A 20,005-nucleotide genomic window follows, 5' to 3' on the forward strand; every position below is an offset into this window, starting at 1 on the left:
ACACACACACACACACACTCATATGCTCACAGAAGCATGCAAAGAGATGCACACATAAAAAAAGAAAAACAACAACACATAATTTAGCCTCACTCATCCTGGCTCCGCAGAATTGCTGGCATTAATAGGAGCTGCCGTAAGCACTGTGCATTCGTTAGCGCACCTTTAAGAGAGGCACGGCTGGGCTGAGTACGGGATCTTTTCAGTCAGCAGTCCCACAGGTGCAGCTTGCGCGCACGTGATGGATGGATGCGGGGAGGAAACGCGTCTTTAAATAAATATGTGCCGTGTAGTTCGGGCCCACAGCGATGCCGCGGTTCAGTATTCAGGACTTGCATTTTGCTAACTCTTTTCCCACTCCTCTGTCTCGCCTAATTTTTCTTCCTGCAGCTTCGTCTTCCTCCCCGTTAGGCCAGAGCCAGGACACCAGGGTTTTATAGCATCATGGTGTTAACTCAAAAACCAAAATGGATAACGCAGCAAAATAAAAAAAAAAGCAACAATTATCCCATCTGTCCATCTATCCATCTTTTCTGTACACTCATTTACCCTTGCAGGGTCATTCTAAGCCGGGTACACCCCGGGCAGGCCGCCAGTGCTTCACAGAGCAACACCAAGACGCAGCCACGCATACACACACTCCCTCCTTCGGACAATTTAGAGAGACCAATTAGCCAAACCTGCATATTTTTGGACTGTGGGGAATGCCAGAGCACCCGAAGAGAACTCATTTATAACACATAAACTCCATAATGAGAGGTCTTGAGATATGGACTTTGGCAAAAAATATAGACGAAATACCTGCTTTAGTTGTAGTTGAGCTCCTATTGTAGATTACCACAAGTATAACACGTTAATGAGTCTTTTCACACCATGGCGGTCTGTGGAGAAATAATGTGAAAAAGCTGAATTGAGTGTAGGGCTGGACGATGTGGCTGATGTAACAGTCGATTTTGATCATTATTAATTAGCTGAAATACAGCCAAACTGATTCCTGTGTTATCTACAGTTTCCTCTCGAGCCATTGTACTCATTCACACAAAACAAGGTACTCAACAGGTTGTTGCTAGGTAACCAAAGAGTGAGTGAGGTAGTTGACGCCACCAGCCTCACGTAGCTGGCTGTGAGAAGTTGAGCGGCTAAAGCCTTTCCTCCCCTTCCTATGTCTCCCAGAATGCTGTGCRGTTCTGGATCTGAGTTTAATGAAATTCTTGAACATTGTACCTGAAGTACTTTCTGTTTACATTGATCACGTTTCTATCATAATATATATTGTTGTTGACTGATCACCCAGCCCCGTATCAGTGCAGGAAACCTTCTTTCAGCCAATTACCAGCCAGTGTTCAGCAGAAAGAGAGAGAGAGAGAGAGGGTGAGTCTTGGGCTCTTCAACTCTCCAACCAGGGAGTTTTGAGGATTGTATTGTTTCCTAGGAATGCCAGAACACAAGAGTACAAAATTAAACAATGCAGCCCATAATCTCAAACAATCTACTCATGCAGTTTTCCATTTCAATCCGAGACATCTTGAGGTTGTTCCCCTTCGGTTTCTGCCAAAAACACATATTCTCAGCGTACTTCTTATCCGGCCAATAGCTGAGCTCAAACCACAGCTCTCTTGTCTGTCAGATGGAGCTCGCTTGAACAGAGCCTGCAGTCGGCTGCCCGCCGTTGCTTGCCAATTGTGTTGAAACGGCGTTTGGAATAGCGGCACTCCTTTAGTGTTGTTCTTCAGCCGACTGAGCAGCAGTGCGCAGCATCGAATGGGGGAGGCATGGCGTTGCGTTGGATAGGCCTCGTGTCTCAACAGGACGACTTCAAACCGTAGAAGACAAAACAACGACATGATCTAAAAACCAACCTACTCCCTACCACCTAGTTTCCTCTCCTCCTCCCGTCTCCGTCCGCCTCCTCCTCCCGTCTCTTCGCTCCACTGTGACGGATCCTTCAGGAAATTGTTCCGAGTCTGCCAGACATTTTCCTCCTGTAGCTGTTTATTTGTGTTTGGGTTGGGTCGGTTAGAGAACAGAGCGTCCGGATCCTCTCTCTCCTCTCTCTCTCTCCAAGAGGGGAGGTTAAGCTCCTGAACTCGTTTTTTTTTTTTTTTTTACCATCTTGTGCCAAAAAAAACACTGATCCTCGATCAGCGCAGGTTTACCATGTAAGTGATATAAGAGGCGAGGAGAGAGGAGCGGCCCGAAAACACCCGGGCTGGGCTGGTTGGGACGCAATCAGTGTGCGAGTGCACACGCGTGGATGTGCGGGCTTTGTGCGCATTAGGACGCAATCAGCGGCCCTTTTTCTCTGCGGTCCACTTCTGCTCTCTGATTGGGATTTTGGCGAGTACCAGAGTGGAGGGAGAGCTTCTCTTTCCCTGCTTCCTGCGTGTCAGGRCTGGAGAAGCCTCACCGCCGTGTGGGAATCTCTGGAGCTTTGCACATTAGCTTCATTGCACCCCTCCCTTTGGATCCCCTCGTATCCCCCACAACTTTCCCCTCGTATCCCCCACAACTTTTTTTTTTTTTTCATATCCGCCTCCGTGTCAACATGTGTCTGTGTACATGTGTGTCACTGTGCATTAGGGCTGCTCTGACCGGAAACGATGTTGGCTCCAGTCAGCTACCCTAACATGTTAGCAGGTACCAAAGAAACTCCCCTCAAAGGGGGTTTGGGCGCACACAGGCGTCCACGTCCAAAAATAAATAATCAAACCATGCGCAAGGGACACGTGTGCGCCCACACACCTATCCTTTATTTGTTTGTCGTTCTTTTTTCTTTTTTTCTTTTTTTTTTTGCAGATTTTGATTCAGTGGACAACAGATGGGCTGACATCAACTCTTTCTCCTCCATAACAAGTAAACAAGTACACCCTCTGTCCCTTTACAGGCGCTCTCTGCTCTAATCTAGTGCTCAGGCAATTAGGCGGCTATTTGTTCATGGGATACTGCAGGCATAAATGTCATTGATTGCCATCGACTGTTTTCCATCACTCAGATTGTCAGGATTTCGCTAATATCCTTTCTCCCCCCTCATTCACTTACGTGTTTGGTTGAAAAAGTTCAGCAGAGAGCATTGCATCCACTCCACCGCACAAGCCTCTCCCCTCGCCTTTTCGAACGGCTCGTCCCATTTTGCTTTGCATCACCTGTTTGAGATGGGAAGCCCAGCGAGTCTGCAGCAGGAGTTATCGTTTGTTGGTTTGTTTGTTTGTTTGTTTGTTTCGCCGTCGCTAATGTGTGTTATTGTGTGCCGCGCAACACAAGGCCGGCTCAGTTGTCATAACTCTCCTCTGGAGGCCGGATTGAAAAGGTCAGTGAAAATGAAGCCGCTCTCGTTGTGGACGATGGATGGACTCGGCGCGCGCGCACTAAATCATCTTAAAACATTTGCGCAAATGCAAAACCCCACCCGCCTCCCTCCCACCTTTCTGATCATATTTTACATGTAGCGGCAGGAAAGGCGCGGAGCTCCAGATACTTCGTCTGCCACCGTTCAGGCTTGTTGATTTGTTCCAATTCCTCGGCTCTGGTTTCCCTCAGGAGGGAGTTCACTCGCAAATTACCTCCTCAGTCAGYTGAGGTTTTCAGAGCCCTCGTGCCCTTTGACATGCCACCGCTATCTCAACACATTCCGATCCATCCCAGCGGTTCTTTTATCGCGCTGATTTGTGGCTCGCCGCTCTGTAGGTGGATCGACTCCTCTCTGGAGTCCAGAGTTCCAAATCACCTTTCCTCTCGACAGCCACAAGAAAGGCCGGTAGAAAAAAAAAAAGAAAAAAAAAAAGATGAGTTAGGATGGATGGATGGAGGTGGGTCGGTTTTTGATTTTTTTTTTAATCAACAGCTGGGAGTTAGCGAGTGAACCGGGGTTCACCTCGCGCGATTATCAGTGCAAACGAAGCAAGACGAAAACTTCAATGAGCCTCCCGCTGAGTAGCAAGCTYGCTAAAGAGGCCTTCTGTGTACATCTGTCAGCTGATTTTTGCACATGTGTAACCTGACGATGTCAGTGCCACCCACCAATACTTAGGAAATAGCTACCRGGATTTATCATTTGCTAAGCTTCATACAAAGGCATTCACAAAGGGGGCAATGTAATAGGATAATAGAAGCTGTACTCTTTGTTAGCAGGCACTTTGCTTTACAGTGAAGGTTAAATGTCAGTTGAAATAGACATTTTAGGCTAACTACATGGTGCCTGCACCCCTCATTTACTTAATAGTGGTGCAAACAAGAGGGACAACGGTAGTTTTCCGTCGAACATGAGTGACTTACTAATTATCTCCTACCATAATGGCATACTATAAAAAATTTWTTTTTTTTAAACTGCATTTTGACGAAGCCCTCTCTCTGCAGATCATCAGAAACATGAAGTTGTTCAGCGGCCCCAAGCTTTCCTCTGAAGGACATATAATTAGTATAATAGAATGAAAATGGATGCAAGTTTTTCATGATGTTTAAAGTTTCTGAGAGCAGACCGATTTTACTTTTATGAAAGTGGGATTCCAAAGTGGTTCTTTTTATTTTTTTCCAATAGGGGCATTTCACACATTTTATCCAATCCAGAGCAGGGCTAACTTTTTTTTCCCCCTTTTCTGTGGTCATGATGTGTTGAGGCAAGCAGATGACACCCAAATTGAACTTTTGCAGATTTTATGCAATAAGCATAAAACTTGCAAAACATATTAACCCCAGCATACCATGTCAAGAGCGAAGCCAGGGTGTCGGTGGCATCATGGTGTGGGGATGTTTTTTCTTCCAATAGATACTGGTAAGCTTGTCAAGGAAAAACTAGAGAAATGGACAGACATAAATACAGAAGAATCAAGAGCTGCTGGTGTTCGCAAGAGACAATTGGATAAACATTAGCTAAAGTGTAATTAATTAAGCCCTGGCCTGGGACTTGAGATTGATATTCACAGACAATCTGCATCCACACCAATCGACCTTGGAGCTGTTTAGCAGAGAAAGGCTAAGTGGCTAAGGCTAGTCTGTATCTGTGCACAGCAGAAACATTTCCCCCTCCAAAATAAAGCTGCAATTACTGAAATCGCATACAAATAGACGACACTTTTCAGTGCACGTGTTTCAAAAAAAAAAAAAAAAAGGTTTAAAACCCAATAATCTGTCTCGTCCTTAAAATGATTTACTACTTTGTCACACTGCAATCCCAGTGAAACACAGGGAAGCCTGTGAAAAACTTCAACTGCTATAAATGCTCTCGCAGGACACCGTGTACGACAAAACCTGCTGRATGGATTTTTTWWATTTGATATAAGCGACAGAAGGCCATCAGTCAACTCAWCCAAAGATCCTTCTAACAAATGAGGATGGATCGGCTGGAGCGGGGATGAAAGTCGAAGCTGGAGTGCAGGTTTAAAAGTCATGTTGACTGATTGTCGATGCAGATTAATGGGCGGTTGTTTGAAAAAAATAAATAAAGGGAATAGTGGGCATCTTGCCCACTGTTGCTGTGACAAGAGAGAAGAAAGAAGAAAAAAAAAGAAGCAAGATGGGATTAATGAAACACTAATGCAGAGATTCCCCACCCCTTGTTTTAACAAGGATGAAACTGTGTGCTCCTGGTTAACTGCACACATTGTTAGCCGAAAACAAGCCTTGTGCACACATACATAATGGTTGTAAGCGAGACAAACAGCGACGCAGCAACTCCCACATGAACAATATTAACCTTTAGCTTTTTGAGCTTGTGTTTGTGGGTGCGTCTGCGCCTCAGCATGTGTTGCATCTTCCCCTAACCTTTAACTTGCACCAATCAGAAGGTGAAATGCCATTTTTTTCCTCTCTCTCTCTCTTTTCGACTCTCTCTCTCTGACCCAGTTTCTCCTTGACTTACTCCTCTCAACACGCAACATTTCAGCTGCTGTTTGTCAAATGATGCAGTATTAGAGAGGGGGACTACAGGAGTAACTCTGTATGTGTGTGTGTGTGTCACTCTAGAAGTGTTTGTTCACCTGTTTGTTTTGTGCGTTTAAGGGGTGTTAATGCTTGTGCGCTGAAGTCGGCAGCGCCGCTTTTAAAAAAGCAAAACAATAACGATCTAATAAATGAGGAGCGACGTTTACAGCGAACAAAGAAAAACAACGCGCTTCTGAAGTTATTGTATGATTAAAACAGCGCTTCCTCCTTTTCAGCCAAACTACTGGCTGATGTGAGGGAAAAGAAGCCTGCTGCTGTCACTTCCTCAGGCTTCTTTCCCAGTTTTTAGCCTGCAAGTGATTTGCACTAAACTGTTGGGGTTTTTCCGGGGCTGCAGCTCGATGATATCGGTGAAAAGAGCCATTACTGCCAATTAGCTACTCTGTCATTAGGGAGGACTGTGTGGGCTACTGGCAAAACTCTCCACACAACGGACTACGTTACAGCTAAAATAGCTGGTAAAGTTYGAAACTGCCTTCTAAAAACGTTCCACATCGGCAGCGGTTCAGTCTTCGCAGGCTTTAATTTTACAGGCGGTCGTTATGGTTCTGGAATTAATATTGGAATAGCTTTGGGTGCTGGCGTTGCGTCGCATATTTTTGAAAACTATTTGCATCAGCTTAAAGCATTACCAGCGGTAACTCCTCACACCCCTCCGCCACCCCCAACAGGTTACAGAGTTTTAATGCACCAATCGACTGCTTTCAAAACTCTGCACTCCCTCGGTGTACACCTGTCAGGTCGTGTGGGTTTCAGCCGAGAGGAGCGCTTGCACACCTCGAGCAGGCCACGCTTGCATTTGTATGTGTGAGCGTGTGTGTGAGTGTGTGTGTGTGTGTGTGAGTGCTCAGTGGATGTGTGAGTGATTAGGTAAAGGCAGGGCTGAGCAGGAGTCACTGGAGAGAGACTCAGGAAGCGATGTGCTTTAAAATGAGTCTGTCCACATCATGTCATGTTGGAGCGCGCTCAGTCTGTTCATGTTTGAGACAGATGACTTGCTCTGCTCCCCAAGGTCCCCCTGTTATTCTGCATCCTTTATCTCCAACTGATCCGACACACGGCCCACRCCATGTGTGTATGTACGTGTTTACTTGTCTGTGCTGGAGTGTGCGTGTGTGTGTGCTTTGACTGCATCATGCAGGACATTGTCTTCCACTTTATTGTGAGCAAGGATGTGAATGCATTGGAGTGCTTTTTTTCTTTATTCAATTTTTTTCTTCCTACGTCAAATGAATCGTCTGTTAGGAGGCTGGAACATACCCAGAAATTCTCTCAACTTTGGACGTAAAAATCGCTCCACATCGTCAGCTAGGACTGGAGCGTCTCGGACTGACTTCATGTGGAGTTGCGAAAAACGGTACACATGCAGAACTCTTCAAGATGCACAAGAAAGTCTCTTGGAGGTACGCCCTAAACCCAACAGAAAGCTGGAAACCACCATTTTGACATTTTACACCCGTATTTAGCTCACGGCAACGGAGAAGTGAAATGCATTTTTTTTCCCCCTCTGTCTGACCCAGTTTCTCTTGAACTTATTCCTCTCAACACAACATGTCAGCTTCTGTTCACCAAATGATGCAATGTCAACGGGCACTTGTAAGAGTATGTGTTTTTATGTGCCTCTGATTGACAACGTCCCCAGTGAACCTGGGTGCTAACTTGTTGACGTAGTATTGCCCATAACGACGCAGGGCGAAGTACCGCCAAGGTTTCTTGCAACTTTAATTAGTTGAGAGCAGCAAAAGCGGTTTTGGGGCTTGTGAACTGCGGGTGTAATTTATTTGGTCTCTTCCTAAGTTAGATGAAGTTACTTGTTTTTTTTTAAGCCTAGCTATTCTCTCAAAAACTCCTAGAAAGTTTTGACTGCTCAAAGAGTAAGAAATTTATTTGTGTTGATGCAGGTAGAAAAAAAAAAAAAAGAAGGGTTTTAATTGCTCGCCCATAAACTTCACCACCTTGGACGTGGCACATGAAGCTATAAAATTTGGTACACATGCAGAACTCATCAAGACGGACAAAGTAATTATTGGAGGTATGCCCTAAACCCAACAGATTGTTGGCCATGTCGGGCCACAATCATCATTTTGACTTTATGTATGGTAATGACTTTTTTTTTTCTCCCTCCCACTTTTTCTGTCCCCATTTCTGTTCCTCTGAATACACAATATTCCAGATGCAGTTTACTAAATGATTCAGGGTTTGCATTTTCATGATCCATTGCTTGCTTGACATTGTTCTTCACTTAAATAGAGCATTTACACTCGAGGGCAATCGTGCTTTAAACCTCCATCCATTACTTGTGCTCTGGAGCTGATGATGACAGCAGAAAGTTAAAAGTGTTAGGTTTCTTCTAAGTCAGATGTACTGATTTTTAAAACCTTGAATATTCACAACAACAAAAAACACTCTGCTCACATATTGGGGCTGGCAACCACTTATTTGTGTAAAACAAATCATCAAACCACTTCTAGCTAAATATTAATTGTTGGTATGTTGGTGATTTTGTTGTTTTTATGGTGATTTGCTGTAAAATTAGTTGCACATTGAGACATAATCTGAATCTGAACTTTGATGTTGTTCTGCAGGTTAGAAGTTTGTCCTAAACCCAAAACGAAGTCGGCYWTTTTGGGTCAAAGCTGCCATTTTGACATTTGATGTAACAGCTTAAAGGAAGTGGGCGGGGCCAGACCTCAAACGCTTAATATTTGCGATAAAACAAAAAATGACGCAAAAAAAAAAAATCAACTATTCATTGTTAAATTTATCCCAGTTGGTGGTAATCAAAAACAACATGGAAAAAAAAGTGACATCACTTATAAGTCAGAGTGGCACGTTTTACTCATAGACAGCGCTCTTTGACCCTTTTTGTCCATATCAGCGTAAAACTGTCAGGCGATAGATAAGCTGATGTTGCTAAACAAAACTATGACGGCATAATAGGGTGTAGCTGTGGCTTTTGATGTTATTATTACCACACAGTTTCAACTAGTGAAGCTCTAGTCTAATAACAGGCACTGGGTCATTGGGTCTGCTCTACGTTGGACATCTCTGGACATCAATCCAACAACAACAGGGAACTTAAACGTGAAATCTTTGCGGCTGTGGTCAAACGTATCCTCCAGGAGATTTCAGACAGTCAGCTCCAGCTCCTGCTTTGATCGAGGTTTGTGAGATTCGGCACACATATGTAACCTCTCAAGATCTTAAAAAAAAAAAGAAAAGTCTCTTGAAGATATCGTCCAAACCCAGTGCGCGGGGAAAACGTTTGTGCTTCCTCATGGGAGACTCGTGGTTTGCGGTCTGTTGAGGGATAAGGAAATGGAGAGTGGAAAGGTAAAAGCTCTGTCCCCGCTGGATCCAATGTGGAGGTGACACAACAGACACCCACAGAGAGAGAGAGAGAGAGAGAGAGAGAGAGAGATGCCAAATCACTCTCTCTCTCTGACTGCAGATTGGGAGGCTGGCACAGACACTCCTTGTCTTTGAGCTACACACAAAGACACTTTGGGAGCTGCTGACAGGTCCTCTGCAGAGGTTAAAAGCTGTCATAAGTAGACTTGAAGCACCAGCCCAGTGGTGGTGCTGGCTGTGCAGGGCCTTAATGCCCAAGCCTTTTGCTTGGCAATGCGGGGCTGCTTTCTTGACTGATGTCCATGGACCACACACATCCAAGCAAATCCACAGTAAAAAAAAAACAAAAACAAAAGGAGAACGAATTTGTTCATGAATATTTGTGAGCATATAGACACATCGTTTTTTAGTCGCTCACACATTTTGCAGGCCATGCACACGCGATAAGTGCACATGCCCACACATCGCAACTTTCAGCAGAGTTATTCAGATGTACACAGAATCCAAAGTACACACATTTAAAGGAGTCTAATGGAGCGTTTAAGAGAAATTCTGAGTGTAAGTGAGAGAAGAAAGCTGGCATACACACACACTCACACACACTCACGCACACGTGCATGCAATCCAAAGCACATATGCTTCCTCCACTTAAACAGAGAGCGATCACCTCCCACCTCCTCTTTCCAAACTCAGCTCGGCGGTCCCTCCTCCCCTCAACCCCTCACTTCATCACCTCCTTCCATATTCCCCTCGCAGGCATATGCACGCACGACTGTCCTATGTGCATACACACACGCACACACATGCAGTTATGCCAGCACACATCAGACAGATCAGGTCTCACTCATCTGCCATTCCTGCACTTTTTTCTGGAGAAGAAAAAAAAAAATAATCTCATGCATCTGCATCTTCTTTTGGCCTCCCTCGCCCTGCGCCCCACACACAAGCCCCACTTTTACCTCGCTAACATACATCCACACATGCATGCACGCGTGCAGAAAAAAACACACACCTCTATTTTACCTCACCCCCTCCCCTCACCCCACCCTGYGCTATAGCATAGTGCTTTCTGCTGGGAGGATTTAGATGTACCCTGTAATTTTGCTGCTGGAGGAGCTTTTAAGTCCTGCCTGATCTTCTGGCGATGCAGGCAGCCTCGCGTGTGCGTGTGCATGCGTGTGTGTGAACGTGTATTTGTTTGTCTGCACGCTCATGTTGGTGTCTGCTGACTTCTCTGGACTGGAGTTTCTTGCAAAAGTGTGAAAAACCAGTATACCTGACATTTGTTAATGTTATAATCACATTACAATTTACCAGGACTTCATGTGATAAAACAACACAAAATATCCTTTAATGTAATTGCTAGGACGAGGATAATTATTTGTGCTGTTAAAAGAATTTCTTTAATAACAGAAGTCACATTTTTTGAGTCTATTTCTAGGATCATCTTTCGTTCTGACTGAAGCTACCTTACAGGTAGAACAGATTCTCAGCTGGATCACTGATGTGTGGACTTTGACTGGGACATTATTGAATGTGAATATAATTAAATCTAAACCACCCCATTACACACTGACTGCCTGACTTCCAGGATCGCCTTCTGGTAAGAGTATCCCCATAGCATGATGCTTCCCCCCACCATCTATCACCATCGGAACGGAGTGTTCAGGTTGATGTCTAACGTTAGTTTCCAGGCTTACATATTTATTATTTTTGATGTATAGGACAGACAGCAAGGTCCTGACTACTTTGCTTAAAGTGGTGTCCAAAGTGTGGCCCCTTCCTCAGTGATCCAGCTGAGAATCTGTTCTGACTGAAGCTATCTTACAGGTGCGACTGCAGACGAAAGATGGTCCTAGAAATAGACTCAAATAGACTCTGTGTTTGGGGCTGGATACATTTTGTCCTTGCAAAAGAATGCAAAAAGATTAGTAGCCCTCTGTAAAGATTACAGAGCCCCAAGTCCCGCTTATACTGCTCCGAGCTGACTACATTTTAATAAACACCTGACAAATGTTTCTTTTAATAAGGTAAATCTGCAAAAAAAAAAAGAGAAAAAAAATGAAATAAAGAAAAGCCTCAAGTTTTGGCTCAATAATAGTTTACACATTTCCTTCCAACAATGACAGAAAAATCAGACTGTTTCATTTGTTTAATTAAACTGTTACATCATCAGGTCAGTTTAAAAAAACAAAACAAAAACAAAACATCATCGTACAAGTGTTTATTAAATTTGTGACATTTTTCTGGCCCTCCTGTCCTCTCGACTCCACAATTTTGGCCCAAGAGACAAAAAGTTTGGACACCCTGTCCTAACCTGTCAGTTTGGGTGGCTACAGCTGCTCCATACTCTCTTTTTTTGCTTAATCGAGTAAGCAGTGCTGTGTAATATATTTTGGGATATTGTTTTTTAACCTGACCTCTAAAACATCCTCCCCTTGCTGTTTGCTGTGTTCCTTGTTCTTCACGATGCCGTTTGCTCACTACTATTCCCTAACAAAATCCCTTCCACAGAAGCGATGCGGTTACAATGAGATGAAAGTACACACAGTTGGGGCTGATGCTTGTTTTTATTTCGAGATATCAGAGTAAAGAGGGGGGGGGGTGTCTGCAGAGAAAAATGTTAAAATAACCTATTAATCCAATCCCAAACATACATCCATGTAGGAATTATCCTCTTTATCGTTGAAAAATGCCTTTCGAAATGCAATGACGTTTGTAACGAGACAAAATGTGAGCCGGTGTGTGTGTGTGTGTGTATGTGCATGCGTGTGCGTGCATACGTGCGTGCGTGTGTGTGTGCGTGCATGCGCGTGAGAGAGAGAGAGGGAGCAGACTAATCGGGATGTGGGAGAGGAGCTCCCCCTCTGGCTGTGGAGAGACGCAGGGGAGCAGAGCARCAGTTGCATTCACGCCGGGSAGCTAAGCGCCACAAACCTTGACCCCTTACCCTGCTTACTGTTACACCGCGGCCAAGCGGCTCCTGGGAGCAGACGGCACGCGGTAACATCAGAGGTACCGCGTGGCGAAGCTTTAAGTGACCCCCATCAAAAGAAAAGGCAGCAGAGAGAGATGAGAAAATCAGCTGTGTCCACCCTCATTACTCAAAACCACATTTGTTCTGACCCAAATTCAATATTGGATACACAAAATAGCATAAAAAATTTGCTTGTCAAGCGTTGAAGCTGTGACAATTTTATATTGTCTGCCAGGTTCTATTACGACAGAGAAGCATGAGGCAGAGAGGAGAGGAAAAAAAACATCAGCCAAGCCGAGAGCGCTCGACTCAACTGAGATGATAAAAAAAGAAAAAAGTCTAAGCGAATCTTCTTGGATGATGCCAAACCTACAGACGAGGCTATGTGGGAGAGAGACGGCGAGCGGGAGGGCTGGAAGGTTGATTACTGATTTCCATTCCTATTTCTGGGACAAAAGAAATGGAAGTGTGATGGGCTGGGACATCTATTTAGATCCATTTCATTCCACTATAATCAGGCTTTAGCCATGCCCTAATACTCAGGATTAGAAAAGGTTCAAAGTGCAAACATCCAGATCCCCCCAGTATTATTCCAGTCTGTCAACCCCGGTCTGTATGTGTTTTTTTGTCCACATGTGTGTGTGTGTGTGCGTGTGCGTGCTTCCCCTATTCGCGCGCCATGTCTGCCGGGGAGGGTTATCTCTGGAATCAGGCACATAAACCTAATCTAACCCTCCCTGTGCTCGTTCAGGAGTGAAATATTTTGTGCAAATAGGCTCTCTTTTGCTTCTCAGCACTTCAGTTCTGCCCGACTAATGTAAACAAAAACCCAGATAGGGAAATCGCAGCTCTGAAAAATGGACATTTTTATTGCAATGCTCTGTTTGATACGTAAACACGCTAACTGGAATGGAGTGTGTCGTTTTGGTGCCCTGGTTTGCTCGAAAAATGCGATGAAGCGGCTCTGCGCGGCGGCGGTGTTTTCTTCTTCCCGTCTTGACGCTAACCGAGAGTGATCCGATGGTGGTTGTTGCCCGCTTATGTATTTATCTCCCATTTCTCTTTTTGGGGGGGAAATGTAGACATTATTGGTGGTGGTTACCGCGCCTACCGTTTTCCCTGCCTTTGCTCGTCTGAGTGGGACTCTGAATGCTGTGGGTGAGAGGCAGCCAATGAATGTCACCTCTCATCCACATTCTCATTAAACAACCTGCTCTCTGTCTGTCACATGGGCTGTATCCATCCCTGCGCTTGTGCTCTGGGCAGATGTTGCGCACGCAAACGTGCACGCTGCGGCTAGCTCCACACTGAGCCTATTGCTCTGTGTGAAAGCTTCCCCTCCCCACACGCCTCCTCCCCACTTCTCCTGGGCCAAACAGGAATAATAAGCAGTAGATGATTCATGATGGATATGGGGCGGGTTGGGGGAGATGTATTCAGCAGGACCACCTGAGTGACCTCATTTAGCAGACCTGAGAATAAATATAGACCGCTGCACCACACTCTAGCCTTAGCATGTGTTGTCTGGACCACTCAGCGCCGGTATCCCGCAACACGTCTCCCACTCCTCTCCCCAGAGCACCTTGGGGAGCAGTCCTTGCTCTCCACCCCAAATGTCCTTGTGAAATCTGGGTTCTTTTAGTCGATTGTTTAGGTCTCCACTCGTATATGAATTTTAAAAGGGAAATTTCTAGGATTTTCATCGTCCTCTGTTGAAGAGGCAACTCTTTTTGTATTGTTACTAATCATAAATTCAAACTGGTGTGTTGCAAAGACTAAAGCTAACTACTAGTTTGGATTGGACCAAGACAAAAGGTCCGTTCGTTCGCACTTCCCTTGCTTAGGCCACTTTGTTCAAACTGTAGTTCGATTGTCTGGAAAGTCTGATTCATTTGGGGAGGTGTGAATTCTTGCATGAACTCTGATGTAGACCAAAGAACTAGCAGAACAGAGTTCGCATAAACAGCTACGTTTAAGCCTGGAGTTGCTTTAAGGGTGTGGAAGTTTGTTTTTTTCTCCTGTCAGACTTCCCACCAAACATTAAAATCGGTGCGTTTTTTTTTTTTAGGATGCCTTTATTTAACCCTGAAAATTATGCTGAAAATTTCACTTCTTTTTAGCCCACACGTCTAAATTTAGCCTGAACAAAGATGTTTAAAACCAGTTTGCACAGTGGAGCAACCCCACCCCCCTTTTCAGCCAGATTTAGACATCTGTAGATGTCTTTATGCAGCAGAATTTTCACTTTTGGCTTTTCTTGCACTTTTTCACATTAATTAGAAGAAAGGCATCATCATCTTTTGAAACTTTGCTCACGGGGTTTAAAGCCGCTGGCTTCAGGCTCCACTACCAATGAATCTGAATTTATTCTGTTCGAGTTAACTACTGCAGGTAAGATATCATTTACTTACAACGTTTCAACATAACTTTACTTTAAAACAACCTCCTTTAATATGTTTTCTTGTAGGCAAAAATACAGTAGAAGAACATATGTAGAGCTGGAACAGGAGCTTTGCTCTTGGCTCACGTCGTTGTACTTTAGATATTTCCCAACATCAACATTTGGCACCTGGTTTCTCTTATGACTTCAGCAGCTGTAGATCTTTTGTTCTCCCACTAGTCACTCTGTGGCCAACGATCCACACCCACAAAGAGGGTCTTAAATCACACAAACCCCCTCTTATGGAGCCAGCCGCTTTCTTTCAAAAACGCAGCATTCCTTCATGCAATGACCACTTCTTTTGGGTATTCTGGACCGCTGAGTTTGTTCCACTCAATCATTAGCGGCGGACCGGTCCTGTCTTTGTTCTTCGTCCTGTCATTCCTTCATCCCTCCCTTGTGTTTTTATCTCTGCCGAGACACACAGGAAGACCCAATTCCCCACTTTCCTCCCTCCAAAACGCGACATGACTGTTAGCCTTTTAATATCTGGAAATCCAGATTTGGATTAACGTCAGCGCTYGGGGATGAAACGAGAGGGAGCAAGAGAGAGAAAGAGACGAGGGAAAAATTGAACGAGAGGAAGAGAAGATAGAGTGAGAGGCTTTTAGATTAAAATACCAAAAAAATAAATAAATAAAAAATCTGGCAGTGCGTCCTTGTTGTCTAGTGGGGTTAGGGAGTTTGACAAACGTAGCTGGCACAGTTGTAGCGTGATCTTTTGACACGATAGATGTGAGTAAACCGAAATCAGCCGAGGCAGAGGCTCCAGGTCTGTTTGAAGATTTGCAGCGCATTTTTTGAGAGCGCGCAACAGTTGGTTCCTGCAGTTGATTTCCATCTTGAGCAGTGCTTAAAAGATGGATTCGCAGAAGGAAATGTGGTTATGATCGGACACAGTTAATCAGATTATGAAGTTCCAGCGGTACAGTAATGGCTTGAATTATGTGACGTTGTACATGGTCTGAATGCAAACAACATGTGAAGCGATCATCTTTATAAATCCAGCTCCCTTTCAGTCGCTGGGCTAAACAGGAGCCTCAAAGGGCCAACTTATCATTATGCCACATCAGCGATGCAGAGGCCCCATTCAGCCAGCCTGAAGGAATGGTTAATTTAGACGACAGGAGTAAGTTAACACTGAGAAGATTTGCTCTCCCTGAGTGGATATAAAATTCACTCTTAGTGAGATTATTCAACGCCTTTGAGCTTGAGCTTCAAAGAGGTTCTACTTCTTTTTTTTTTTTCTGGTGTAACTTTCCCCTGGAAACTGGGGAAAAATGGAAAGAGGAGAGGAAACTGGGTGTAAAATCACAGATCAGGTTATAGTGCTTGTATCAGCACCCGGTCTATCACAACCGGGGGCAGGCCAGTTCACCTCTCCGTCATTGGACGATCGTGTTAAACAAGTCACGGCTCCTTGGTTACACTCTGAGAACTGCTGGAATAAAAACAACCTAGATTCAGGCCAGAATAATAATAATAATAATAATAATAATAATAATAATAAACAAATGTGAAGACTTACTGATAACTTAGATTACTAAAGAAGAATTTCCTTCTCTCCATTTTCAACTCTTGCCTTATACCTGTTACCCCAGCTTCAGTGGTTACATTCAGGACTTGGGCTGCATGTCATTTGAAAATTATGTGATTCAAACAATATTCGTAAAAACCCTGATGGCTGTATTTCTCATCTGTACCTCCAACATGGTAACTTTTAGCATTTTGGGCACTGTAGTCTGTGTGGAGTGGATTTATTGCAGGAGTGCTACGTTCATCAGAGTGGGTATTACAGTTGTACACAAAGAACGAATTATGTAATTTCTAATAGTCCGACATTTGTGTTGAATATACGCAGTTTGTGTATACTATGGAGCGGTAACCCTGGACGCCAGTGAGTCACACACACCCCTACAACTTGGAGTGAGTATCTGACCGGGTTTTAGGGAAGATGACAGAAAGTTGGAGTACCTGGAGAAAACGTACCTTTTTTAGTAGAACAACTAGCAACTTTACTACCGTGAGGCTCAACATTATTTTTATGTATACACTGGGCATTGAAAGGGATCAAATAAAAAAAACATCTTCAACATCTTCATCTTAAGACTTTTATTAACAAATTTCATACTAATTTTGTATTAACTTTTTTGAACAGTTTTTGTAGACTTTTGAGGACTTTTACTGAAAAAGAAGTATAGATGCTACCGGTAGTCTGTTGGTTATTTTATTTTTTTTATTTTGCTGTGGTGGATGGTAGTATTAACATATGGTAAACACACTCATTATCACACTCATGTTGTTTTTCATTTACTTGCTTTATGTCATATTTACAACCAACATCAAACTTTTTGTCCAAGAAAAAGTTTTTGATTTACTATTTCTATAAAATTTTAAACCAACCTAATAGTTTAATATTTTTAAGAAATAAAAACACAAAAACAACTGATTTGATACACAAACAAATGCTTTTTAACCTAAAAGAAAAGTTTCCATTTTAATAACATTTCATTCTTCACAATAGTGGCTAGAAGTCGTAGTATGAGCGGAGTTGTTTRCTACATTTAAAGGGACAATTCTTTGATATAATTAATAATGGTTTTCTTTTCAAAAGTCTAGGCATTATTAGGATCAAGCCAAAACTGTTGTTAGAATTTGTATTTGAATAAACATATATCCAGATTGTCTGTATGTTTTATTTGACAAAAGTTCCTACAAAGTTTGTGGAAGTATGGGATTTGATAATGTGATTTTCCAGAATTAAATAAGTATGAAGAAAAGAAAATGTAGAATAAATGTTTGAGTTTTTGTGGTCCTGAAGGGTTCAGGTTCCAAGTAAACTCTTGAAACACTTTTCACTTGACTCAAATTTTTCACAGTAAAGCTAAATTTCCTGGTAATGTCTGTTAAAACGTGAAAACTGTGTCAGTTTTTGTGATGAACATCCCGCTTTAGGTTAAATTTTTATTGTAAATAAAATAAAAAAACTGAAGCTGTCTTTTAATGCTCATTCAGATAAAACACTTTAGTGAGTCACAGCTGTTTAAAATCTTACCGACATACCAAATCTCATCCAACAAATTTAGTTTGATGTATTGTTTAGGTAAAACTACTTAACATTTAGTTTAAAGAAATAACGCTGCAGCTTTTATAGATTACAGGACGTAGATAACTCACCAGGCTCCCTAAGCCTGGAGCGCTCGTTCACATTAATGCTGCACGTAAATTTGAAATGTTGTTCTGTTCATGCACGGCACTTAGTTGTCCCGGCCCCTCCTGTATATTTCAGTGTCCGCTTCGCTCAGCTGTGTTGAGTCTACACCAGAATTTAAGGGGGGCCGATGAGGGTTTGGTTGATTTCGCCAAAGAGCTCCTGACAAGATGTTATCACAGCGAGCCTCACAAATTATCACGCACTCCAGCTACGCTAGCAAAATGTTGTGCTTGCCCTCGTAATTTAGAGGCCGAGCGCCATCTGATAGCGTAACACAATATTAGTGCTGTTCATTATTTCGTTTTGTTCAATTTCTCTGAAGTAAAAAAGCTGGAATCCCTCGGGATGGGGGGGAGGTGACAAAATGTCAGCATTAATAACACTTAGAAATGACAGGACATGAATCAACTAGATGAGCCTTTGTTTTCCATAGCTGCGGAGCCACATTTCAACAGCTTGATACAGGAGTTTATAGCAAGTAATCGCATGTAGAAACATTGATTCAGCTATGCCAGTAAGAATTCCAGTGTTTGTCGGGCATTGTTTGGACCCGCATCCCCTCCCCTCCTTCCTCTGCCCAGTAGCCAAGTTTGCTTCTCTTTGTGCTGTCATTAGATAAGAATCCTCTCCAAGACAATGTCATCGTAATGAGGGTGCCATCTGAAGCAATCACCCTGGGAGATGGTTATTGAGTTAAGAGGGACGGAAAGGGAGGAGGAGAGGCAGACATTAGATATGTATATATAAAAAGTGGAATAATTTGAGACCTAGATGGATAAGGCGAGGAAGAGAAACAAAAGCAATTGAGAGGAAGGAAAAGAGCAGAGTAAGCGGTCATGGAGATCATTTGGGGAATTCCAAACTTAGAGCCATCGTCTCATGTCCCAACGCACACACACATATACAACCTCGTGCTTAACTGCTCAGTGCTAAGGTTGGAGTCACACTCTGTCTCCCCGGGTCATTATCATGGGCCTGGAAATAGACAGCCAATTGTGTCACGGCGCGTGAAGAGACCATGACATTGGATAAACAACTCCGGACCCCTAAACTCTCCTTCCTCAGCCGGATCAGACCCGGGCTTTGAAACGAGCGGAGACACTCCACGTGTCCGTGCACTAATTTAGAAATGGATGCAGCAAGAACTTTGAGCGAGGTATTTAGCTCGCTGCACTACCAGCAAGTGGTGACACATGTGGCCCAGAGGGAGTTAGCTGCTCGAAGGACTTGGCAGGCAGCTGGAGCTTTGGTAGCCGTGCCTCACTGCTAAACTATGCGCAAACAGAAAACACACACACAAACTTGCACACACTGTTTGAGGTCTAACCGAGTTCCTCTTCGCCACCTCGGTGGACTGTAATGTTGTTCCTTTTCGTTTGACTTCACTATCTTATGTTAATGAGAGTTGGCGTTGAGAGGCGCTGGCCACTGATTGAGGGTGAGAACTGCTAATCACTGGAACAGCTAATCAGAGCTTGTCGTAAATATTGATTAGTTCTGTGCGTTATGGACGTGCTCATTAACCAATGTGTCACCATCTCCTTTCTCTTCTGCCTTCTTTCTTCCCTCCACCCTGCTCTTCGTCCTGCTTCCTCCCTCCCTCCTCTCCCACCTCCGCCCTCCAGCAACCTCCAATGGCACGATCGAGGGCCTGGAGAACCGCGAGGGAGGCGTGTGCAAGAGCCGAGCCATGAAAGTCATCATGAAAGTCGGGCAAGGTAAATGTGCGCTCACCTCACATGTAGAACACAAAGAAAAGCGCTGCTGCCTTGAAGCCATGTTTCACTTTGGTGTGACATTTCCATTTAACGCCGTGTGTGCCTGCCGTGACTTTGTCCGCCAGCAGCGTCCGACGAGACGCGATCTCTGGAACTGTAGAGCTGTTCTGTGTAAAACACTCGCCAGCAGGGTTTCTCCAATTTTCCTTTCAGAATTGTTACCGACCTCTATATCATGTTTAAATGTTAATAAAATAGTGAAATTGACATGCTTTTGATGTTAAAGAAATACTTTCAACAAATTTTCTTGTTTGATTTCCATTTTAACCCTGAAAATGTTTTAAAAAACAGGTGTGTGTGTGTGTGTG

The 20,005-nt window shown here is 43.7% G+C and overlaps 1 protein-coding gene across 7 annotated transcripts in view; it reads left to right on the plus strand.

Annotated features, from left to right (window-relative positions):
- Positions 1–20,005, plus strand: part of efnb1 (ephrin-B1) — a 103,275-nt gene that overhangs the window by 66,077 nt on the left and 17,193 nt on the right. For all 7 annotated transcript variants that reach the window (XM_008419611.2, XM_008419610.2, XM_008419612.2 and 4 more), the window contains one exon: positions 19,545–19,637. In XM_008419611.2, the coding sequence (XP_008417833.1) occupies positions 19,545–19,637 (93 nt within the window). The remainder of the gene's footprint in view (positions 1–19,544; positions 19,638–20,005) is intronic.

This window comes from Poecilia reticulata, linkage group LG10 (assembly GCF_000633615.1).
Source record: "Poecilia reticulata strain Guanapo linkage group LG10, Guppy_female_1.0+MT, whole genome shotgun sequence".
In the NCBI taxonomy this organism is placed as follows: Eukaryota; Metazoa; Chordata; class Actinopteri; order Cyprinodontiformes; family Poeciliidae; genus Poecilia; species Poecilia reticulata.